The 25,911-nt window shown below is 48.2% G+C and overlaps 1 protein-coding gene across 1 annotated transcript in view; it reads right to left on the bottom strand.

Annotated features, from left to right (window-relative positions):
- Window positions 1–5,116: 5,116 nt before the first annotated feature.
- Window positions 5,117–25,911, bottom strand: part of CDYL2 (chromodomain Y like 2) — a 78,696-nt gene continuing 57,901 nt past the window's right edge. The window contains exons 3-6 of the mRNA XM_025370836.1: window positions 22,162–22,334; window positions 14,091–14,301; window positions 9,534–9,677; window positions 5,117–6,015 (exon numbers count right to left, since the gene is read on the bottom strand). Of these exons, the coding sequence (XP_025226621.1) occupies window positions 5,857–6,015; window positions 9,534–9,677; window positions 14,091–14,301; window positions 22,162–22,334 (687 nt within the window). The 3' untranslated portion in view covers window positions 5,117–5,856. The remainder of the gene's footprint in view (window positions 6,016–9,533; window positions 9,678–14,090; window positions 14,302–22,161; window positions 22,335–25,911) is intronic.

The following is a 25,911-nucleotide window of genomic DNA, read 5'->3' on the forward strand; positions in this document are numbered from 1 at the left end:
GGGTCAATGAAGAACAAAAGGAGGCAGACATTTGGCAAGTGCAGGATCCTACTGTTCAGTATAGACATGTCTGAAAAATTCTTACCCTGGAGGTTCATATTCAGATGGAGGAGTCTACACTGGCCAGATAACCTGGAGGAATACCAGGCCTCCACTTTTATGCTATGGATACAGGCTTGGGACTACACAGCAGAAACACCAACCTGAGATAGTGAGCTTCAGTTAGAAACTCATCTTTCAGAGCCTTTTCAATATGACAACGAATCCCTCTGTATGGCCAGCCAGGGGGAGCATGAGGTTGGTGGAAGTGAGCAGTTTCTCTGCACCATCAAGCATGCACATACCTGTCTAGATGTGCCCACAATCTATGAAACTCAGGCTTTGTTAGAATAATGGAATTCTTTGGTCCTCGGTTTTATGAAAGGCAATATTGTCACAATCCTGTCAACATCGACATTGGCAAATGACTTCAAGCTGGGACTAAGGGCACAGGGACAAATTAAATACTAGACGGGAAACTCTACACATTCCAAACTTCTAAGAGTCAGCTTCAAGAGCTCCAGCATCAGGCTAGACATAAGAGATCCAGATCAGGCTAGATGTTGGATCAATGAGATAAGGTTAAGCCATAAAAATGCCAGAGTTGAAGTTGAAAACTAGATATGGGTTTTTCTGACTGCCACACACACTGCAAAAATTTAAAGCAAATCTCCATCTTAATGGCCGATAAGTTGACTTTATAAATATGTACCAGAGATGAATCAAATAACTTGATTTTAGCCATATGATAGCCCTGGATTACCTTAGTGCGGACAACCAAAAGGAATAATAATTTCTTTCTAAGTCCAAATTCTAGTTGGTTTTATTAAACCCCAAACATCGTGGATACACTGCCAAGGAGTTCCATGATTTATGCTCTAGAAAACCAGTCCTGGATAGACATATTCAGCTGATACGTTATGTTCTACATCTAGTTTGCCTTTGTCCTGCTAAACTCCAGTTTAGTATGGCTTGATACATATAGTTCATTGATAAGACACTGAGGACACATGGGAATGCTGATTGTGTAACTAAAATTGACTTCAGATTGTCTACACAGTAAGACTCATAGGTAAACTTTGTTAACATCTCTCAAGCAGTGCTGAGCTTACCCAGAATGGACGTTTCCAAGTTATCTACAAGGAAATCTGGGGTCAACTGCCAGGGTCAGGAGCAGGAAATGCCATTTGTTCAGAACAAATGATGGACCAGCAGCCTTCCCTATGACCGTGTCTAGACCATGTTTACAGTATGAAGGTGACTCTGGAAAACCTGTCCTTGGTCCATTCTTATGGCCAAAGACAATCACCAACATGTCTATCTGGTCCCTGCCGCCATCAACTCAATCAAACTCTTCAGATTAGCCATGAATGAACAGACTGTATTCAGTCCATCAGCACGGCTTACATTGCATGGAGGAAACAACCCGTATTACCCTTTTTAAATTTTTTTGCAACAAGCTTAAGGCTCTGTTCACAAACTCCATCAACTGCCACACAGTGAGAATTTATGGGGAGATCTTAAACTACTTATGTAGTTGCAAAGTTGAAAAATTTACTGATCCTAATGGTAAGGCTTATTCACAAATTCAATACATTTTGAAATTATACTTCAAACGCAATTACTTCGAAAAAAGATTAACCTGCTCTCCAACAATATAAGAGCATTATATTCTAATGAAAAAAATTGGCACCAAACCAGTATGCTATTTTTCGAAAGAACAAGTGATATTAATGAAAAATATTGCCTAAAACGCATATCCTAACTTATCACAGAAATATAAAAGTTTATATTTTGAAAATATATACTGTATTAAAGTCTGTAAGCATTTCAACCAAAATTTGCAGAAATAACTAAGCAACACTTATCTACAACAAAAATATACATGCAAGACAACCCCAAATGGTTTCCCTTAAATATCTACAAAGGCAAAGTGTAGATTTTTAAAGATTATACAAAACCATTTACAGAGAATAAAATAAAATACTTAAGAAATCTCATTTAGAGTCTTAAATACTGTGTATATTAGTGAGAGTGTCTAGACTAATATATACAACAGATCTAAGTATCTGAATACAGAAAAACAGAAGATAAGCAATTCTGCATTTTAAATATTCACTTAGGAAGATTTGAAGATGTTTACATTTGTTTCTCTCTGTTAAAAAATTTCCACAGAAACTAGATTGGAAAATTTCATGGATGTGACTAAATTCCAAATTAAAAAAAAAGTTTACAAAATTTTTAAAACCAACATTTAATGGGAAATGCAATTCAGCATTCAGTGAAGGCTATTTTTAAATGTGGATATTCAGAGATACAGTTGCATTGTTCAAAGTCTATTGTGATTATTATTTTTCCATCCTTATACTAAACTTCACATGGGAAAAACATTTTCATGCTTCAGAGAGAACATTTCCTAGTTTAATCTATACCAAACAAGAATGATAGTTGAAATCAATCCTCTACTACTTTCTCATAGCTATCCCCATGTCATTCTTAGTGATTTTGAAGGCTGTTACCCACAGACATTATTTCTATGCTGGAAGGGGCACGTAAGTACATCAGCATTAGGCTGTGTCTTCCAAATGGTGAGGAGGTCTGACCACCTTAACAAAAGTTCTGCACAAAGTCCTCTCGGAATAGGGTTGTGAACTCAGATGGTCCCATAAGACGCTGAGAGTGAGCCATCACCGGGGTTAGGGCAGAGAGGGAAGGAGAGTTCCACTGTATGGCTAACAGAATGGGAGGGAGTGGATTGCCAGAAAGGTCCCTGACTAAAGAGGCGCCCTCAATTGCCCACCCACAGCTATTCTTCCAAACCCAAAGGTAAACTGCAGGACAGGGCTGCCAAAACGCACCACAATTCCTCAAAGACCTGCCCAGGCTCTTGGGAGTGACTTATGGGGGAAGGTAGGGGAAAATGGTAGAGAGAGGGGAGAAAGGATCCCACACATAGAGAGGTGGCCCTGTGGTGGAAGATCAAAAATGAAAGTCTGAGCCCTATCTCCGGAAAGCTATTATGATAAACCCTTACACAACCAGAGGTCTCGTATTTTCCATCTCAGATCGATTTGCTGTAAGTTACCTGGAATTCACCCACACATTATCAAAACTACTACCCAGAAAGTGAAAAATTCAGTCCACCCTGCAGCAAACAGATTTCACCTGCTTTCACCCAATTAGTGGAACTGACTGCATGCAAACAACCAAAATACAGACTTTCACCACTCCCGTTACACCCAGGACCTGTGAATTAACAGCAAGAATTCCACCTTAGAAATGGTTTCACATTCCTACCTTAATCATCAGAGATCCTTGAAATGTTTAGAAGTTTGGATTTGATAGTACATCCAAAGCTGAAGCATTTCTACTTCTTTCAAGCAGGGAATGAAGGTGGACTCCGATCTAAAAGAATTTCTAAACATCCCCTTTCTTGTCCAAGGAGAATCCTGACCCCACTTCGACAGATGCTGAATATAACCGTGCCCAATCAGAAGCTCAACAGAAAAGAAGGGGCTCTTCCTAATGAGAATTTAGCAGTAGTGAAGACACTGTCTGCCACAATATATAAGAACCAGGGTCATTTAAGGGTTTTGGAAAGTTCACATTTGCTTTCTCAAACGAGGCGATAAGATCCAGGTAGAGTTATGACGACAGGCATTTGGACAAAAGTAGGTGTCTCCCTACGGTAACTCCCTGTAGGACAGGTCTACTGTCCTTACAGGATCCTACATGGACAAAGGGGAGGGTGTACAGGACTTCAATTCCATCCTCCTCTGGCTGAAGGAGAGGTTTCCCCTCCTTCCTGACCCTCATGAACTCTTAAAGAAGACAGGCTTTCCAGGCAGGGAACCAAGGTCATCAGAAGGACCAGTAGTCCAGATAAAACTTGAGGGTCACTGCTTAAAGGACCATGTCTCTAGATCTGGTCTAGACAATCAACCTGTTCTTTGAAACTCAAAGCTCAGGGCCACGAATACATTCCACCTGTCCTGCCCAGGGCACCTGATTGCCTGCAGAAGACAAAGGACCACACAGAGTTACAGAACTGTCACCAGGACTCTCTTCTGAGCCTGCCTCACCTCCACCAGCTGTGCTCACCTCTTGCTGCCTTATTCCACTCTCTTCAAAGAAGGGCCAAGAAAGGCTGGTGCCCAACAGGAAAGGGGAAGAAGGGGAGGGCCAAGGGCCTTCAGGAACACTCAGGGGCTGTGATGGAAATGAAAAAAATCCCTCCATCCTGAGAATCTGAGAATCTAGCTTTCTCTGGGTGCTTGACCCATGGTTTAAACCTTAGAACACACCTCTTCCATTTGTCTGCTCTCAACTTGAGGTTTATACCTTTCTCCTCACCACTCAAAACCACAACTCCCAACGCCTCCTTCTCTGTAGTTAATCCAGGGTCTTGAGTCTCATGGTCTAATACAGCTGTTGGAGCCCCCTTGCAGCCCAGGGGGCACTGGGGCAAGGATATCTCATCCCTAGTCATTGCTCCCTATGTGCATAAAAAAACTAAAAAATAGATGGGTCATTTCAGCTTCTGGGGGGAAAAATTCAGACCTCCAGACAGCTTAGCAGAGTGGGAACTCTTCCCCAACCCCCTGGAAGGCCAATACCAGAAATCACTGATCACATGGAAGCAAGAGATTGCAGAATCCAAGTTCAGTCATTTGCCCCAGAGAAAAAAGTCTTACTCTAGACAATATGCTATTCCCAGGTAGGGCCTATCCCCACCCCTGCCCAATATCACACAATTTGGGACTCGGTCTGTTTCAGGATCGTTCAGGCTGAGAGGGCCCTTTATCTCCTTAAAGACAACACAGGGAAGAGAAAACTCTCCCAAGATGTCTTCTATGGACAAACCTAAGGAATTAGTATTCTATTATTACAGCTGAGAACCGTTTTACACAGAGGTGCAGCGCTATTCCTTTTGTCCAAAGAAATCCTTCTGTTTTCATCTCTCTAAACTTTACTTCTACATAGTTCATTGCTAGAATGCACCAAACGGCATGAACCTTGTGTGGGATTTGGTCCAGGGCAGTATGAAAATAGTATCTGTGTGAACAACAGACATCGCAATATATAAACAAAAATAAATAAATAAAATAAGTCCAAGGAAAGAAAAAACATTTCCCTAGTAGTTTGTGTTTGCAAAACTAGCTTTACATATAATACACATAAATTATCAGAATTTCCACTTACATTGTTTTAAAAATATATATTTAACAAAACATTTCTAAATGTACAATATCTGGGTGTGTAAATCACTCAACTGGGTTTTAAGACCAAGCCCAAATAGTCACACAGATTTGCATCGGAGAGGAGACTGAAGCCAGGTGTGCACAATCATTTTGTTCATTGGTCTGGAAATTCCCTAAGATTGGTCGTCCTCTGACACCTGATCTAAATACAACTGGAGAGAGCCATGATGGCCAAGTCTCCAAGTCAGAGGCACTGTGTAGACACAGCCTGAGGCAGAAGAATGGGAAAGTGGTCCTCCCCTTCCTGGACCGTGATGGTGCATTTCAGCAAGTGGGGAAAGGACAGCGGCGCTTGGCAGAGCCCTGGGAAGATACAGCCCCAGAGAGCTCTCTGGCCAGGTAGGGCAGGGAGGGAGGGGAGGCCAAGTATGCTGCATTTTCCATCCATTACACAAAATCAAACCAATGAGGAGCAACCAAAGGACACGAGGAAATGGACACAACCCTAGGTATAAAGAGACACCTTGACAAACTCCTTGGCCGGGGCAGACACTGTGCTTTGGTTTCCAAAACACAGGGCAGAGCTAGAAGTTGGGGGCCCGTGAGCTGGGGCCCCTCAGACTTCATAAATTTTGTCCTGCAGGTAGCTGAAGAGGGAGTCCAGGCCTTTGGAGGAGCTCCAGAGCTGCTTGAGCATGAGGCATTCCTTCTCATTCACGTCTTCCAGCACCGATTTCAGGAAGCTCCGCACGAGGCATTTGGACTCCTCTAACACCTAGAGGGAAACAGACAGGCCTGATTAGCTGGACACCGGCGACTCTGCTCCAGAACTAGGTACCTGGCCCATGGGGCACTGGCCAACTTCCCATACTCACAGCCATAGAAGGCTGCCTCCTCCAGCCTGGGCCTTCCTAGTCCCATGTATCCGGCACGGTCATGAACGGATCCCATATGTGTCAAGGCATGGAGCCCTGAGGCCCTGGGATGGCTCAGCGGGGCCCATGTCACCCCAGATCACTAGAGGCTTCCCTGTTACCCAAGGGTGACACAAACACAGAGTCCTTTTCTATAGGTGTAATGAAGAAGTGTGGGAGACACTGCTACCGTGATTCATTTTCATGATCTGTTGGCAGTAACTCAAGGATCACTGAGAACACAGAGTGAGACGATGACATGAACAAATGGTTGTCACAGTATCCATACAACCCAACCCAAGAGCAATGCTCCCACAATGTTAGTAATTATGGTAGTAACAAGCAATAACACTCAAAGCTATCACCTTCATAATAATTATAGTAAGGAGTAAAAATCATAGGAATGAATAACAATCATCACACCTATAGTAATAACTGTAGTAAGGAGGAATAATAATCATGGTAATTATGGTTATAAAGGTAGTAGCTGCTGCCAACAGCTATGATAAATGATCATAAATGATCTATGATTATTCATTACTAAACTATTGCATATATACACATATTATGTATTATATACATTATATACACATGTAAACACATGCATATATGTAAACACATATATGTGTATATGCACTATAATATATACATATTATATTATGTATATTATAATATATAATTATGTATATGTATTATATATTATATACAATATATACATATTAGGTATATATAGCATTACTCCTACAGTGTTATTACTATGATTATTACTACCATGATGGTAGTAATCCATCATCATAGTAATGAGTAATCATAGTAATGAGCAATAATCATAGCAATAAGTCACAGCAAAAAGCAATAATCATAGTAACAATAGTAATAATCATAGTAATGAGTAATAATCATACTAACAGTAGTAATAATCAGTAATGAGTGCTAATCATAGTAATAGTCATAGTGAGCAATGAGCAATAATCATAGTAACAATAGTAGCAATCATAGTAGTGAGTAAAAATCAGAGCAGTAATAGTAATACTAATCATTGCAATGAGTAATGATTGTAGTAATATTTGTAATAACTATAATAATGCCACTATGATCACCATTAACAAACAGGATCTAAGAGAAGTACTTTTCCTGAATTCTTTCATTTACTTCTCATGATAACCCTGCAAGTAAGTAGTCTTTTGATTCCCATGTTACAGATGCAGAACCCAAAGCTCCATGATGTAAAGTGGCCCAGGGTTGCCTGACTACTGAGGGGTGAAGGAGTAGGAAAACCAGGTCTGGCTGATTCCAGCAGCCATGCAGCTGCTGCCCTCTGGCAGAGGTACGGCCAGAAGTGAGGCCTTTGTGCACACTTTGCTGGCCTCCACCAGCCTCTCCTGAAATGCCTTCAAACAGCAAGAAGCAAGATGGCAGCTCCCGAGCTCCAGCAGGCTGGAAGAGGCTGCAGTCTCACTCCCCTGCCTGGTCTGTCTGGAGGCTGAAGATGGTGGGATGAGCTGCTAGACCCAGCTGGCTCTTTCCCCGTGGAATGACCTCGAAGAGCACCATCTCCCGAGGCCATGGGCCTCACTCTGCTGGAGTAGTTCCTTTCTCAGGAAACACCCCTAACACTCCTGAATTCACAGCTGTTGGCAGCAGAGACCTCCTTGCAGCATTCCTTGTTCTAAAAGCCTGCCCCCTCAGGTGTCCTTCAACAGTTGGATTCACCTGAGGGCCTCTTCCCTGCCACAGAACAGGTCAAACTCCTCCCTGCAGCTTCCAGGCCAGTCTCCCACCGTCCTTTTCAGTTGCACGTTTCCTGGCATTCCCCTGCCACCAGACCGCATGCCGCTGCCTACACTCCCTGTGATTTCCTGTTTTGAGTGCCCTCACTCTCGCTGCTTCCTCTGCTTAGAATTTCTACCTGTCTTTCCATGAAGATGACCCCAGGGTGATCAACCACCCCTGTTTGCCCAGGACTAAGGAGCATATGGTTTGGCTGTGTCCCCACCCAAATCTCATCTTGAATTGTAGCTCCCATAATTCCCACATGTTGTAGGAGGGACCCGGTGGGAGATAATTGAATGATGGGGGTGGTTTTCCCCACACTGTTCTCCTGGTAGTGAATAAGTCTCAAGACAGCTGCTGATTTTATAAGGGGTTCCCTCTTTCGCTTGGCTGTCACTTCTGTCTTGTCTGCCGCCATGTAAGACGTGCCTTTGGCCTTCGCCATGACTGTGAGGCCTCCCTCAGCCACGTGGAACTGTGAGTCTATTAAACCTCCTTTTCTTTATAAATTACCCGGTCTCAGGTATGTCTTTATCAGCAGCGTGAGAACAATGGGGTTTCCTGGGATGCAGGATTTTCAGTCCTCAAACCAGGACAGTCCCAGACAAGATGGGGCAAACTGGTCACCCTAGTCATTAGTAAGATTAAAAGAGAATCCACGTGAAGAGAGTGAAGAGATCAGCAATGCCTGTGGCCCACGTGAGTGTTCACTAACAACGTGGAGACTGCCACCCCCCACCAACACCCTCACCCTGAGGGCACTATGTGTTCAGCCTGCAGGGGGCAGGGCTTAAACACAGTAGGTGCCAATAGACAGGGATGAGGCCCAGCAGGAGAAGCATGACAGCCTGGTGAGAACACAGGCAGAGGGAGACAAAGAAGGGAGGGGCAAGGGTCTGGCCCCAAAAATGCACTCAGCAGCTCCCCGTTTCTCAAGCACAGAGCGAGTCCTAGAGCCTCAATCTCCCAAAACGCCTCTCTCAGCTCCGGAACCGGCCCTGGGGCTGCAGGAGTGGCCTTGCCTCCACCTTCTCACAGGATATTCCCCTGCTGTGCTCTGAGTGACTGTGATCAGATAAAATCAACGCTTAATTAAAAACCACTGCCTCTGCGGAGGTGTTATTTGTTTATGTATTTTTCAGTGCATCTTCAAACAGTGACATTTAAATGTGCCGAGCAGTCGGTGGAGGAAAGAAATGAAATAGAGGCACGGTGTGTACAGCTTTCTCTAGTCATCTCCGGACGGGTTCAATACTTTTTGTCCTTATTTGCCTTTGCTTCTCGTTTCTTTGAAAGCTATAGATGTTTTGTGCTTCTGCATGTGTTTAGGACTTTCTTTGAAAGCAGTGACGCTACCCTAGAGTATCCATTTCTCCTGTGAGGTTTCTCTGCCTGGAGATGATGGAGAATTTGTAACAATGCTGACTGTCTCCCTCTGATTGAAGCTGTCAATACTGAGAAGAGGCATTTGTTAAGTTGCAAAGGGTCTTTTGCTTATTCCCTGTGTGACCTCTGGCAAGTCAACGAAGCCCTCTGAGCCTTGCTGTCCTCATCTGTAAAATGGGTCTATCATAAGGACAAGCACGCAGGAGGCGCAGGAACTCACCACAGCACTGCAGGATGCCATCTCCTTGACCCGCAGCATGACCTCCTGGCTGAACGTGGTGGGCCAGAAGACCTGCGACACCAGCCCCCTGCTGCAGGCCTCCTGGGCGGTGAGCTTCCGCCCACAGAACAGCATCTCATTGGCCTGAAAAAGCAAAAGCAGGCAAAGACTGAGGGCCTGGAGGTCCACCCATCTCCCTCAGCTGGTCCAGGGCTTGCCACCTGCAACCATCCCAGTTCTGGAAGGCATCTCACCTTCCAGATCCTTATCTTCTTTTGGGGTCAGATAAGCTTTGGGAATTGCATGGGAATGTTTGTGTCCATGAGCAGAAGGTTCACATCTTTCATGAAATTCCCCAAAGGAGCTGTGTATTTACTGTGTCTCTGTATGCCCCATGCCCGTCCCCATTTCTGGCGGCACACACATGGGCATGGGTTGTGGGTTGGGTACATTTCAGAGCCGATGACCCAGCCGTGATGACGTCATTGGCACTGAAATGTACTCAGCTCACAACAGCCCAGGGATAAAGAGACGCTCCCTTCTAGATAATAAAGCTCAAGTAGGGTTTGTAGCTGCAGGTGTGGTGGAAGAGTCTTTCTTCCTCTCTGACTGCAGGCCAACATCAGTGAGCCCCAAGGACCATCCATGGCTGTGTCCCTGCCTGTGGAGAGCTGGGGCCACAAGGAAAGGAGAAACAGGAGAAGAGAGTGAGAGAGAGAAAGATTAAGGGAAAGAGAGAGAGACCTGATGGTACTTGAATTCCCAAGCCCTGTCTCCCCAAGGGAACTGCCACTTCTGGACTTTCCAGCTGGGAGAACCATTAAGCTCCTTTTTAAAAAATTGAACTGGTTAAAGCGCTTCCATCACTGGCCGCCAAAAAGGTCCTGAATAACACCACAGTACCAAGGCAGAGATATGCATCTCTCCCAGCAGCTCAGGGCTGGGCAAGGGCACTGCCCAGTCATGAAGGGCAGAGAGCAACCTTCCCTGGGCTCTGGTGACCTGGGATATCTCTGTACCACACTCCCCAGAGAATTTCCTTTTGCTGTGAAATTTGCAGCTGTCATACAAGCTCTGGGAGAAGTTACACAGATAAGGTCCCAGGCACAGACAGAGAACGTGATAGTAATAAGCTGCAACTTACAGACAGTGACTGATAATTAGGGCGTAATGGTCAAATCCATGTGATAGAGTCCGCATGGCCGGCAACGCCTTCCCCATCTGCTCTTCTCTCCTGCCTCTATGTGCTAGCTCCTCTCGGGCTGGTGTTAAAATGCCAGGCACTCTCAGGCCTCCAGAGCTAAGCGTAAGTTCCCCTACTTGGTTCTGGTTGTCACCGATGGTTCACGATGACCCAGAGGACAATCTTTCACGCCAGAGTAGAGGGCAATCTTTTATGTCGATAATAAGTCTTAGCATATGCTTGCTTGGTTCAAGATCTGAACACAAATGGAGGCCTTGATGCTTTCTGAAAAACACCTCAGTCCAATGAACTCAGTAGAAGTTTGCAAATGGCCATATCTGCTCCCATGAACCTGGATTCAGATCCACCGGAAGCTACTCCCTGGCAGGTGCGAGGTACAAGGCGAGGCCTCCATTAATACGGAAAGGCTCCTGGCCACCCCTCAGACACCACACCCTGCAGTGCCCTCTCTGAAGAGAGAACTTAAGGGTATCATCCACAAGCCTAAGGATTCAGAGAGAAAGGGGATTCTTGAGTGGAAGTAGGGTGTCCCTGGTGAAGACCCATAACATTTACAAACAATCCACTCTACAGCTAAGAAAACAAGAACATAAACAGTTTAGTTACTGATGCATGACTCTGGGCAAGTCACAACGTCGCAAAGCCACAATCTTCTCTGCTGTCCAAGAGGCATCATGACAGCACCAAGCTCCCAGCGCAGAGGCAAAGTTAACTGAGAGGTGCTTAGAACAGGGCCTGCTATATGCAGAAGGGGTAGCAGAAATGTGCTATTTTTGTTATGGTTGGTGATGTCATTTTCAAAGTGGAACAAGGAGGAATATGAAGGAAGGAAAAGGGACACTGCTATCAGCCTCACTACTGTAACAAAAGCAGGACTTGAGAGATGAGAAGAATGAGCTTGCAGGCCCTCAGATGGAAACAACGGGGGATGGAACTGCAAAGGAAGACAAGGAAGAAATCCCGTGTAAAAGCCCCTGCCCTTCCACAGGTGCTTGCCCAAGTGCAACAGTCACAGTCCTGAGAACGTGCCGAGCTGCCTCAAGAGCATGAGCGTAATGTCAAAGGTGGGTGTTTACCTTCCAATAAAATCAAGACGTGGAAAGAAACATCCTGGAGTCTGTTCCTAAAAAGGAACAATTCACAATAGCTGTGGGGCCACAATGGACTATTCTCTTTTGAAGAGAGAACTTAGGGCATTATCCAGAAGCCTAAGGACCCTGAAAGCCTAAGGACTCCGAAAGCCTAAGGCTCCGAAAGGGGATTCTTGGTGGAGGTAGGGCGTCCCCGGTGAAGACCCATAACATTAACCAACAACCCACTTTAGAGCTAAGAAAACAACAACAGAAACAGAGTGTAGTCACTGACTTGTGACTCCAGGCGAGTCACTTAATGTCACAAAGCCACAATCTTCTCTGCTGTCCAAAGGCATCATGACAGCACCAAGCTCCCAGCACACTTTGCAGGGCTGGGGAGGCAACACTCGGCCTTTTCTCTGGGGTTTCAGGGCTTGGCCCTGTCACCTAAGGGGTGCTTCTCTGGCAGTTTTGTGGGGTCTCCTGTGACCTATGGCATCTGCTGGCAGATGCCCCCAGTGGACCCCGGGCAGACCTTGCTGAAGCAGGCACAACACAGAAGGCCCAGCACCCTCCCTGGCGTGCCAGGCTCGCAGGGGCCACCCCACGCCACTGCCATGGCCTCGTCCTTCCCCTCTCCCCACCATCCTCACCAGGACCCAGCCACACTGACCTGACCACACTCAACCCAGGGCCGCCAGGCCCACTCCCTTCTCCGTCCTTCCCTTCATGCATCCTCTGCCTGGAATTCTTGCCTCTGTTCAAATGTCACCTGCTCAAAGGGGTCCTCTCTGAACAAGGTGGGACCTCCTTTCAAGACACTGAGCTGGGGAATAGAAGGTCTGAAGAACAGGGTTTTTGTTCACTCCTGGACTCCTGGTGGGTATGGCGAGCTGGGCACTCAGTGGATTTGCAGCATTTGAAGAAAGGGAGAGAAAAAGGGAGCGGACTGGCTAGAGGGGGCTGGAAGGAGGGGACTCCCTGAGAACCTTGTGAGATCCAGCTGGGACCTGTGCTTATGAAATAAGTATTAGCCCATCGGAGCTGAGTTCAGAGTTCGTGGCTGCTCTGAATAGCAGAGGCTGTCTGAGAGTCCACAGGGGAGGAGCCGTCAAAGGAAGCCCAGATGCAGGGGCATGGCACCTCCAATGCTTACTCGGACAAGCTACACGTTCGGAACCCCTCCCTGGTCCTGACAGCCAATCTCAGATTCACCCCTCATCTGAGGGATGAATTGAGGGACCTATTTAATAACAGGCTGGGTTTGGAGCACATACAGTGGAACCAGCCAGTCCGTGCTCAAATCCCACAACTGGCATTACCACTGCATGCCTTTAGACAACGCACTAAACCTCTCTAGCCTCAGTCTCCACATCTGCAAAATGGGGATCACAGCTGTCCTGCCAGGGGTGTGGACTGCATTGACAGCCCAGCCCAGCACACAGCAAGTGCTTCCTACGTGCCAGCTGTCATCACTGCTCTCCCCTGTCCAGACTTGCTTCTGGATGTTGGTGTAGAATCTGACCACAGCTTACAGTGGACTCTGCCGCCTCCATTGGACAGTGGCTGTCTGCGCCACCTGGTGACACAGCTAACTTTTCTGAGCTTAACGTTCCATCTGTAAGATGGAAATCGCAACCATTTCCACACGGGGTGGAGACCGCTTTGTGTTCACTGAATCCTTTCCCTCTTCTTGCTGGACATGCACTGGGCTACATCTCCCAGCCTCCCTTGCAGGTGCATGTGGCCGGAGGCTGAGTCATGGTCGATGGCACATGAGTGGAGGTGAAGATGCCCCTGCAGGCCTGGCCCGTGAAGCCCTACAGGGCGATGCTTCTGGCTCTCTCTTCTCTCCCATTGGCTGGAAGTGAGAGCACATCTACTGGATGGGAGACACCTGGGTCCCCAAATAGTGTGGGTGACTCCTACATCTATGCTGGACCACACAAGAATAAGAAGGAAAGTTTTGTTGTTCAAGCCACTGAGACCATGGGCTGCTTGTTACAGCACCCAGCCAATCCTAAGACATGCCCTCAGGGGGCTGGAGTGAGGAGTAATTGAGACACCATGCAGAGTGCATGGGCCATACACTGACATCATCACCATCTTCTCAGGCCAGGCTACTCCATCCGGCACTGATGGCGTGGAAGATCCGAGGCAGCCCAGCCAGTCCTCAGGCTGACAACACCCTCAGGTTTCTAGCCCCATGAAGAACCCCTAAACCCAAGGGAGAGGAAGGATCCTGCTGGGATCTGAATCCAGGTATCACAGGAGGCTTACCAGTGCGACGCCCAGGATCTGGGGGAAGGTGTAGGAGGAGCAGCCAGCAGGCGTGAGGCGGATGGTGGCGTAGGGCGTCTGGAACCAGGCCTTCTCACTGGCCCACACGATGTCACAGAGGGGCAGGATGGAGGCGCCCAGGCCCAGGGCTGGCCCATTGATGGCCACCACAATAGGCTTCTTAAACTGGATAAAGGCCTTCACAAAGTCCCTGGGAGAGAGAGAAGACGCTCTTGCACAGGTGACTACAGCTTGCCAAGCCCCACTGGAACCCTTGACTCTCCCAGGTGCTGTGACGCACCCTCACGTCGTCAGGGGTAAGGTACCAGGCAAGGGCCTCATTGCCTGGACATGGAACCACCAGCTGTCAGATTTTCTGAGGTATACTGATGGGGTCACTGCATGTCCTGGTGTGCTCAGATTGCCCCGGTTCATGCCCCGTGTCCTAGCACAGAACCCAGTTACCATCTCCTTCCATTCTCAAAAGCCATGGCTCAGACAGTAAGTTATATGGGCACCCTAGATATTGACAGAATTTGTATATATCCTAAGGAAGTCAACCCCAATGTTAAGGTGCAGAACCAGAACCAAAGGGAAGGTGTAATAGGGAGGCATATTTCAACTCAAAGAGAGAAAGAATGTTCTAACATCTCTGGCCAAAGGTGAATGGAGTGGCTTTGTGGGATTCCTGGAGGTATTTGCATTTTAGCTCAATGATTATGCTGGGTGATGTTGTAGGGGGACTTCAAGCTTCCGATGGTGGGTACATGTTGGGAATGATGACATTTAAGATTTCTTTAAAAAATCAGACCTAGGATGGTCAGATTCTGAATTACCTGCAGGGATGCCAGAGTCATCAAGGGTGGTTCTAAAATGCTGAATACAGTCTATATGTTAGGATGGCTCTGACTAAAATCTGTAGGCAGGAGCTACAATCACGGCTACAAGACGGGGCAATATTTTTTCTCCCTGCCCTTCTGCACTGAGCAATGCATGTACCTTTACCAATTACACAGAGCCATCAGCAGTGACCTCTATTTCCTTTGCCTCAGAAGGCTTTTTGCTTTTTCCTGGTTGCTATGTATGATCTATAAAATTTTAATATTCATCTGGACATGGAGGAAAGACACGAGATGTGTAGTAAAGTGTGCATCCTTCATTACTCTCAGAGATATTAGAAACCATAAGAATTCACAAGAATAAAATCCAAATGCCCATGACCTTGATCTGACCTTGGCCTGCCTCAGCTTACCTCTCCAGGTTTCCTTCACGTCACTCTTGCCCCCGCTCACTATGCATGAGCCTCACAGGCCTCTGAGAGTTCTTAGAAAACACCATTATCAAAATTTGCAATCACCCTAACTAATTATTTGCTTGTTTTGGGATTCTTCCTCCCCTTTAGCTCCTTAAGGACACCCAGACGTCTGCCTGGGGCACTGCTCAGCTTCCATCAATATTGGAATTACCACTCAGTAAATAGCTGTTGAGCAAATATATGAGTCTCCCAGAACAAGAGCAAAGACTGCAGAGGTGTGGCAATGGTGAACCAGCTCTTCACCAAACCTGTTTTCCCTCTTCTTCCCGGGGCTACTGGCCGGCCACATTTCCCATCTCCGACTGCATGTGGCTATGACCAAGTCACCAAGTGCTGGCCAAACAGGATGTGAGCAAAAACCCACCCATACCACTTCCAGGTACACACCAAACCTCCCACCATGGCGTCCTCCAAGCCCACTCATCTTGGTGAGCACAACAGTCCTGGAAGACATTTGCTGAGCAGGATGGAAGAAGTCTAGGTTCTTGAGTCATAGGCTGATGGTGACATGTATTTCAGGCTTATGTATCTGAGAAGTACATTTCTATATATGAGGTTTACTTGTTACATCAGCTAATACTTAACTAATACAAAAGTTGAGGCCGGGCACGGTGGCTCATGCCTGTAATCCCTGCACTTTGGGAGGCCGAGGTGGGAGGATCACAAGGTCAGGAGTTCAAGACCAGCCTGGCCAATATGGTGAAACCCCGTCTATACTAAAAATACAAAAATTAGCCGGGCACGGTGGTGGATGCCTGTAGTCCCAGCTACTTGGGAGGCTGAGGCAGGAGAATCGCTTGAACCCAGAAGGCGGAGGTTGTAGTGAGTCAAGATCAGGCCATTGCACTCCAGCCTGGGAAATAAAGTGACACTCTGTCTCAAAAACAAAAAAAAAGTCGAGCTGATTTATCTCTTCTCAATCAGTAATGTTCCTTTCCCCAACTCTTATAGAAAGTTGTGGATATCATAATGACATACTGGGATCAGATTCAACTGCGAGAAAGCCTACTTAATGTTCTGCCGGGGTAGGAGGTATCTTACAATCTATGTAAGTCGTCACGAAAGTATGCGCCTCTGACTCAGGCTTGAGGCATCACACTGCCTGCGATAGTGGAGTTAGCCCTCAGTCCCTGCTGATCCCCAAAAGGTACTACTTCAGAGAGGGAGTCCTGGCTCCACGACTTCTGATGCTCGGTGTTCCAGTGGCCCAATTCCCGACATCATTTACTTCCTAACCTGTGGTGAGGTTTTAGGTTAGGTCACTGGTTTTTGCAAGTGCGTTTCACTGAAAGCAATTTGGGGTCTGCAGGGGATATGGACATTTTTGTAGAATCCTTGGGGGTTTGGATGATTTTTGTCAAACATCCCATTCCTGAGTGACCTCATACAATTCCACAGTCTTAGATCTCAGAGGTGGGAAGGACTTTAGGACTCATGGAGCCGTATCTTCCACTCGGGGCAGAATTCCCTCCATAACATCCCAAGGATGCATCACTCCGCCTCTGTTGGATGTTTTTAATAAAAGAGGGTCCACGCCTGTCAAGACGGCCTCCCTGCTGTGCGTCTCTCTGATACTGTTGCCACCTTAGCTCCACCAACCACATGACATCCTTCAGGAATGGACTGCAGCCCTTGTGACTTTCCAGAGCTTTCTTCTGCAGGACCCCAGAGCCTCTCACTCTGTGGTTTCCAACCTGAGATCCGTGCAAGGGAATCAGGGAAGCAAGGGAAAGGGGAGCAGGCATGCAGAGCTCTGACCCTCTATCCCAGCCCCTCCTGTGTCATCCAACCCGCCCCACACTTCATTTCCTTGATATGAAAATGTCACCTGATGTTTAATGAAGGCCACCCCCCATCCTCTTTCTCTCACCTCGGGCAGTAGATCTCTATCACTGGGAGCCAAGCAGCAAACAGGATATTGCATTACGGGCCCTGCAGCTCAGATATCTGATCCTGCTGCGATGGCGGGGCTGCGTGGGGAAGATTGTACCCCGCCTTTCCCCACATCCAAGGCCATCAGGCTGACGTGACCCGCACAGCTTCCTTTGCTCTACCGGAGCCCTGTGGCTTCTGCCTGACAAAGCTGCTGGGCTGCACTGATGTGGCAGAAGGAGCAAGAACTTCAGCATCTGAAAGACTCAGAGTGAAGTCTCAGTTCTGCCCCTAACTAATGGTGAGACCTTGGACAGGGTGCCTGGTCTCTGGAGCCTCATTTTCTCCCTCTGCAAAATGGGAAAATCAACGATGTTGCCCCAGATGGGGAGTTAAATAAGAATCAAAGGAGATGTTCCATGCAGGGTGTCAGCCCAGTACGGACATGCGGGGAGCACGCCATCCCTGCTGCTATTATTATGGGGAACGCATCTGCTGGGGAGGGTGGACAGAGTCCTCATTCAATTCTCAGATTGGTCTGTGATCCATTCTCTTAGGCTACAGGTGACCCAGAAGCAAAACTCTGCTCACAGGAATGTCTCAATTTCCCCTGGAGCAATCGGCATTTCTCTTGTGACCCAGTTACCCACTCCCTTTAACCAGAGCCATGGAGGAGAACCCTCCCCCAGCCAAGGCTCAGAGCCAAGTCAGCCAGTACAGAACCAAACAGTGACCACCATCCTGGGGCCCCCAGAGAGGTCCCCAGCAGGCCACTCCTTAGTCTACAACCCACCCCTTAGTCCAGGGGCCCACTCCCTGGTCTTAGACTCAGCTTAGCTAGAAGTCATGGCTGGAAGTACCAGCAGTAGTGACAACAACTGTAATAATAAGTCCAAGTACGTATTAGTGCCAGGAATAGCCCAAGTGTTTCACATAGAGTATCTTTTTATTCTCCATCCTAGCAACCCACCGGTGAGGCCAGTACCATCATTTTGATTGTTCCCATTTTCTGGATGAGCTAATAGGCTCAGAGAGATCTGTGACACACCCAAGGCTCCACCACCAGCAAATGCAGAGGTAGCTTTGAGCTCAGGCAGCCTGCTTCCAGGTGCCACATGGGCAGCTACTAGCCAACACTGCTTTCCTGAATACCTTGTTTGAACAAGCCACCTCGTCACCAGAGCTTTCCTCTGCAGGACCCCAGAGTCTTCCCCCACAAGTTCAGAAGAGGCAGCCTCTTTTTGGGATGGATCCGGGAAAGAGGCTTCTGAACAAACCACCTGAGCTCTCCCCAAATCTGCTAGTTCATTCATCAAACATTTGCAGAGTGATGAGTCCCAGTCACCAGTCCTGGTCACGCGTATGCAAGTTTTCTTTAGGCAAGGATGAGGAGGGGGTGAGAGTACCACTCACGGGGTGCCAAGGCCATGCGGCATGCCTGGTCAGCCCTATTAGGAGCGTGTCCCAAGAGAAGAGATGGGGGCAGTTCGATGTCCAAAAAAACATTTTGGCCCTGCTAGATTTTGAAGGAAGTTCTTTCACAAGAGATTTCTTGTAAGTATCACCTAGAAAACCGACAGGAGCGGGCGCAGAACTTGCAGCATGAATCAAGCTCCTTTCAAAGACAGTGCACTTCCTTCAGGACACCCCTCTGGAAATCCATAAAACATTATCTGCAGAATGCTTCACTGCCACCTTGTGTCCCCAACTCCAGAGTGTGGCCTCCGAGGCAGCACTCCCAAGTTGGGAGAGCTGGAGATGCCCTGAAAGAGTTTGGTGCTGATGGGCGAGCCACGGTCTCTTTTTAACCCCAGGAGCATCTGTCTCTACACGGCCACATCTTCTGCACCTCCATCCATCTTTGCTTGTGGTTCTCACCGTTCTCATGCCTGTATCACCTCCTTCTTCACCCTCATCCCCTTAATAATCACCTTTTCTCTCTTGCATAAAAATAAGAATCTTAGGTTTCTCTTAGTGCTTTCAATCAGTGGTGCAGAAATCTGGTTAGCACAGGGCAGGTGCTCTCAACCCTGGCTGCCGCTGAGAACCACCAAGGACGATTCACATCAAAAGATGCACTGGCCCCACCTCAGCCTAAATAACCCAGAGTCCCCTGGGGGTGTTGCCAAGCATCTAGGTCTTGGGAATGCTCCCTTGGGTCTCCCTGTGCTGTCAGGGCTGGGGACCACTGGTCCAGGGGACATCTCCTTTCCCATGCCCTCATCCTTGCTAGCTTACGAACTACCAACTTCTGCTCCCTTTGAAGCATCAAGAAGAATTCCTCCTGCCTCCGCCATCCTGCCCTGTACGCTGCCTAAGGGGAGCTCACTTGCCCGCTGAGATGGCAAATGTCTGAATTCCACTGGCCGTGTTTCCCCAGAACTACTCAGCTGGGAAAGTCAGGAGCCAGTTTGGGCCCCGGCCCCAGCCACGTTCTCCTACAGTTGATGTTTTCAACCCCATCTGCCTCTGACATCTCTTTCTCCATGAATATGGTTCTCAAGAGTCCAGAGATGCGTAGATATCACGCTGCAGACCCCAATGGGTAGAGGCTATGGGGAGAGGAGGGAAGGTTTTGCCCCTCAGCTTTGATACATCCAAGACACAAATGCAGGGACAGGCCAGAGAGATGCCACCCTCACCAGAGAGACTGGGCGTGCAAAGCCAGAGGAAGGAACCATTCGGTGGGGGTTCTGGGGAAATCCATCTGAGACCTGACCCCCTGGATACCCTGTTTCTGTTCAGCTTCCATCCCTTCAGTGACCCAGCTGCAACACCTTATTCCTGCATGCAGGAATGACCCCCTCGCCCACCCCACGCTGGGACAAGCCTCATCACTGTCAACTCAGGGCTGCCCTGGGAGTCCCACCTTGCCTGCAGCTGTCTGGGAGAATCTGTAAATAGACCCATCATCAAAGGTGAACAGCTGCCCACCAGAAGGAGCAGCCATTGAGGATGCTGGGCGAGGTCAGGATGGGCCCTTGCCTGAGAGGAGAGCCTGAAAAGATGAGGCTCTTTGAGCTGCTAATGATTTCCTTCCAGGCTCTATTAGTTTCCCAGGGAATAGTCACCACAAACCTGGGGGCCTAAAACAATCAAAAGGTATTCTCTCATAGTTCTGGAGACCAGAACTCCAAACTCAAGGTGTCGGCAGGGCTGGTTCCCTCTGGAGGTTCTAAGGGAGAAGCTGTGTCAGGCCTCGCTCCCAGTTTCCAGTGGCTGCTGGTCATCCTTGGAATTCCTTGGCTTGAGGCTGCATGACTCTAAGCTCTCCCTTTTCTGTCATATCACCTTCTCCTCTGTCTGTGTCCCCTCTTATGAAGTAAGTTCTCTCTGCGTCTGGCGCCCACTCCAACCCAGGATGATCTCATCTCAGGACTCTGAACTTAATTACATCTGCAAAGAGCCTTTTTCCAAATATGGTCACCTCCACAGGTTCCAGGGATTGGTACATGGACATATCTTTTGGGGGCCACGCTTCAACTCACTACAAGGGGTCTGGATGCTAATGAGCTGCGCATGCATGGAGTGAAAACCAGGGGCTGTGTCAGTCAGGTTTCCCTGGGCTTCTGGAAATCCAGCTAAGGCCTCCACTGAAATTTGTAAACCAGATAAAGACCATGACTGAGGCTCCACAGGTGACAAAAACGGGCACTCGGTTCTCTGGGTGGGCTGTGGTGGCCTCATGCATGAGAGAAGCACGCTGGAAATGCTGCGGTCCCCCTTCGACACATGGAAAGGCAGCAGCGAGAGGGCATGGCTGGGACCAGGCAAAGCGCAAACCACTTGGGCACAGCCAGGAAGCCTGTGCCTCCATAACCACAACACCTTTCACATAACAGTGCCCAGGCTCATTATGTCTCTTCTGGCAAGAATTCTGCAACAGCAGACATGGGTATTTTGGAGTAGGGGCTCCAATGGCTGCTTCACCCTGAAGAGGGACTCAGAATTCCACACACGAGTGCATCCCAGCATCACCTCTTGGAGACAACACAACCCCTCAAAGCCCCCTATAGCCACGTGGGAATCGGCCTCCCTGTGCGTGGCTCTTCCACAGAACTATGGAGACTGGAGGCCCCAGAAAATCCCTGACTTACGGCCTGAGGCTCTGTGACACCATGTGGAATAAATGTTCCTTCTCATGTGACCAGGGGCATTCCTGAAATGTGACTTGTCTGATTCCTAAGCAAGATACAGCAGTCCCTCCCAGGTGAACACTGGTTGACAGCTGTAAACCAGCTAAACAGCCGTAGTGTCTAGAAATGACACTCACTTGCTTTTGATATACTAATAAAGAATGGGGAAATAACTACCCTTCAGTGTCCCAAAAAGGTTCTCGTTGTTGAGTCACCCCCAGGACTTTCGCCCAGGGGCAATTAGAAAGGGGGGAATACCCTGTATCCCGTTGGGTCTGCAAACACACAGCTGCCCAGGGAACCCCTCCATCAACCTCCCCACTGCTGCGTTACGGCAGTGCTGGGACACACAAACAACCAGACAACCAGACACTCTCCCCATCAGGCAAGGGGCGGGAGTAGTGTGGATAACACATGGCCACGACCAGACTCAGGCCTCGATAGCAAATAAAAAATCTTTCTCATCAAAAGAATGAAAGTGGGATCCAACCTAGAGGGCAAAGCAGCCCTAATTTTGGCAGGACTATGGTTATAGATGAAAATATAGGATGCCCAATTAAAATCTGAATTTCAGATAAACAACCAACATTTCTAAAATGTAAGCAGGTCTCAAATATTGCACAGCATGTACTTATGCTAAAATTAAAATTCCCGGTTGTTTGAAATTCAAATGTAACTGAGCAGCCTGTATTTTCGCTTGGCAATCCTAGGCAGGATCCCAAGGTGCGGGAACAGGAGCACAGCTCACCTGATGGCTTCTGCAATCCGAGTGCTCTCCTTTCGCCGGTCGCTGGACAACCGGCCAATTAGGTAGGAATAATCCAGGCCGCTGCAGAACACGCTACCCACTGCGCTGAGGAGCAGCAGTTTGCTGTCGTCTGTGGCTGCGTTGCAGAGCGCTCGCCGGACTTCTTTCATGATCTGCCGGCAGAGATGAATTTGCAGGGATGTTAAGTGACTGTCCTGTAAGCCTGGGGCTTTCAGACAGCAAGACAGCCAGAGGCCTGACCCCCTGAGGGGAGAGGCCAGGGAATCTGCTTCTGCCTGTGCAGGGAGCCTCCCCTGAGTGCAAGCATGAGTCCAGAGCAAGGAGAAAAACACTTATCACAGCCAAAGCCCTCCAGCACCATCCCCAGAGCAGGCAGAAGAGTGCTAATAAGGAGGCAGTGTGGTCACCGGCTGCGGATCTGGAAGCCTGGCCTGGAGTTGCTCAATCCCTGGTAAATCTCTGCAAATCTTGTTCTGGCATTTGCTTATTTAGCCCTTTACAAGACGTGGAAAAAATCCGTGCACAGCCCAAGTAAGGGATGTAAGCCATCTCTAGATGACTCAATTTGATTATTATACACCCTTGCTCATCTTTCATCCAGCTAATACCCCACATGGTTTGCAGGTGCCACATGGCAACTGGGCTTTGGCATCAGATCCAGACCTGGGTTTAATGTCCCACAGGAGTTCCAAGCCCCTGGTCCAAATTCTGGCTCTGCAACTTACTAGCCGTGGGACCTGAGCCATGCTGGTTATTCATCCTCATTGTCCCCATCTGTAAGTGGGTGGACCCACTCTCAAGGTCTCCAGCGAAGAATAAGTGAAAGGAACGGTTATGCTATGGCCACCTGCAGGTTCACATTCCTGGGAGGTAATGATGAACTCTGGATAAAAGGCATTTTGTTCCTCCTCTGCATGCCAGTTAAGGTGCCATCTGACATGGAAGAACTGTGCCGGCCACCCTGCCATCATCGGACAAGTTCCCCTTATCTCCTGCATGTGTCTCCTGCATGTATGCCCTAGGATTTTTAGGACTCTATGACCTTGTCTTGGGCAGGTGGAGGGCAGGACAGAATTTGGGAGATAGACACAGGTGCCCTCGGTAAGTGGTCAGACCAACAAATGCTACCTTAGCAGTGAACATGTACTGCAGGCCAGGTACCCTGCTACGTGGGCTCCAGCCTCCCCAGCACCAGTGAGTAGGCACTATTCTTCCTTCCAGACCAGGGAACAGATGCTAGAGAGGTCGTGACACTAGTCCACGGCCACACAGTTGGTAAGTGTTAGAGGTGGATTTGAGCCCTGGCCTGGCTCACACAATGCCTAGTCTATGCACGTTGACACTGCAGATTCCCACTGTCTGGCCATCGCCTTTCATTCATGGAGAAGGAGGGCAGTCAGCCCCAGAGCAAGCAGCCAGCCCAGGGAGGGACAGGCAGGGGTGGGGCAGCTAGGAGAGCCCAGAGCTCCCAGTTACCACCCTGCAGCCTTCTTTGAACGTCTTGCCTGGGCCAAGCGCATATTCACCTAATCACCTTTGCACGTGCCAATCTCCCCACTCCTTGTGGGATTGCCCAGGCTCCTTGATTCTGAAAGTCCTTCTATGACCCACCCTATTCTCCTCCCCCTATTCTCCCTTGCCCAGCACCCCCATTTGTTTCCTTCCTTTATCATACATTTACCTGTCTTACCTACTACTTATTTGTTTCCTGCCTTTTATGTGTCCACACTTGCTCAACTGTTATTTTAATAAAGAAAGGAATGGCATCTCTCTTATTCCCCACTGTATACTCAGAGCCTAGCACAGTGCCTGGGGTATGGTGGACACTCGAGATCTGCTTGTTTAATCACCCTCATTAGCTCCTTTCCTCAACTTCAGAAGGAAACTAGGCAGGCTGCTTGCTTACCCACCTAGAAGCTTTTACAAGGCCAACTCAAGGCCTGCGAAAATCATTTAAAAGACTGAAGAGTTTGCCACCAAACAGTGTGCACCCCATGAAGGCTAACTGTGTTTACGCCCTTCAAAGGCATGCAGCCAGGCTGTTCAGCTCCTCATCCCATGAAGAACTATTTTGGATGAGCCTGAAGGTTACAGATCACTTGCCCGTGAGTACTTACACCCCCAACCCCTTGTGAGGTGGGCATTATTATTAGCTCCATTTTACAGAAAAGGAAACTGAGGCTCAGAGAGAAACATGACTTTCTCAAGGCAATGTGTCAGGAAGTGGCAGAGCCCGTGCTAACGGACCGGCCGGCTCAAAGTTTCCTGCTGAGATGGTTCAGGCTCTTTCTGCCCCAAGCACTTTCCAACTTCACTGCTCAAAGTGTGGTCCTTAGAACGGCAGCATCACACCCCGCAGGAGGTGGCCAGAAATGCAGAGTCTAAGGCCCCAGCCCAGACTTACAAGGGGTTCCAGAAGGTCAACATGGGCCTCTGGGGCTATGGCTGGGCACAAGCTCCACTTCTACCCCACAACAGCTTGGGTAATCTGGAGTGAAATCATTAGCCTCTCCTGGTCTCTCTACCTGTAAAATTCAGAGCTACCTCAGATTAACCAACAAAGAAGATGCAAGTAGACTGCTTAGTGCGGTGCATGGCGCATATCCTGCAAGATGTCCCCTTTTATATACTGACCCTACAGAACAGGTCGGGCTCTGCTCCAAGCGCTTTCAAACCTCACTACTCAAAGTATGGTCCTTAGACCAGCAGCTTCACATTCCCAAGAGCTGGCCAGAAATGCAGTCTTGGGCCCCAGCCCAGACCAACAGGATGAGTCTCTGCATGTTCATGGGACCTGCAGGGAATTCATATGCATGTTACTGTTTGAGAAGCGCTGCTTTACGATGTGAGCTCACTTAGCCTTATGAGGGAGTCACTTGTTCAAGCCCCATTTTATGAATGACAAAACCAAAGTAAGTGACTCTGAGAAGTTTACAAGTATGGGGTGGAGCTAGACTAGGACTTGGGAAGTAGGTTTTGGGGCCCATGTCCTTCACTGCAGGCTAGGCTGCCTCTCAAAGTACCAGGGCTTTTCATCTGAAGACGTCCACATGACAGCAGTCTGCCTATGGGAGCAGCAGGGAATGAGCTCTGTGGTGCTCAGGGGAAAGCAGACCCTTCTCCCCTCCCAGACTGTGGATTTTAGGATGGAGCCAGGGTCTGAAGCTGATCTCCTGCCACATGCTGCGTTCTGAGGCCCAAGCATCATTCAGACCCTCCAAGTCTATGTACTAGCTGAATCAACCCCGTTACAGCCCTGCACACTCCCCAACTCCTTCCAATCATAACCTTGCAGCAACACTGCACATCTTGACTATACAATGTCTCTTGGGTGCCTGGTATTCAAAAGGACTCATGGCAGTCTGGCCAGGCTGAAAATGTGCAGGCTTTGGAGACAAGAAGCCTACGATGGAATTGGCTTTACCACAAACAGGCTCGGCCCTTCTAGTCCTTCTGCTACCTGTATGCCATACCATAGTCAGGACAAGCCACTCCAGCAAATAATTTATTTTTGCTGCAGGAAAACTCTCCCATGAGAAGCTAAAACTCCAAGCCTGCCTTGTATGTGGATTTGAAGTTCTGAGTTACCACATCCACATGGGGAATAATCCACAGATAAAATTTGACACAGAAATTGGACACAGGCTAGTAATATCCCTGAGGTGTCTGATGGAAATGAATGTAAAAGTACTCTGGGGAGAAACTGCAACCCAGACTGCATGGGAATTA

This window comes from Theropithecus gelada, chromosome 20, assembly GCF_003255815.1.
Source record: "Theropithecus gelada isolate Dixy chromosome 20, Tgel_1.0, whole genome shotgun sequence".
NCBI lineage: Eukaryota > Metazoa > Chordata > Mammalia > Primates > Cercopithecidae > Theropithecus > Theropithecus gelada.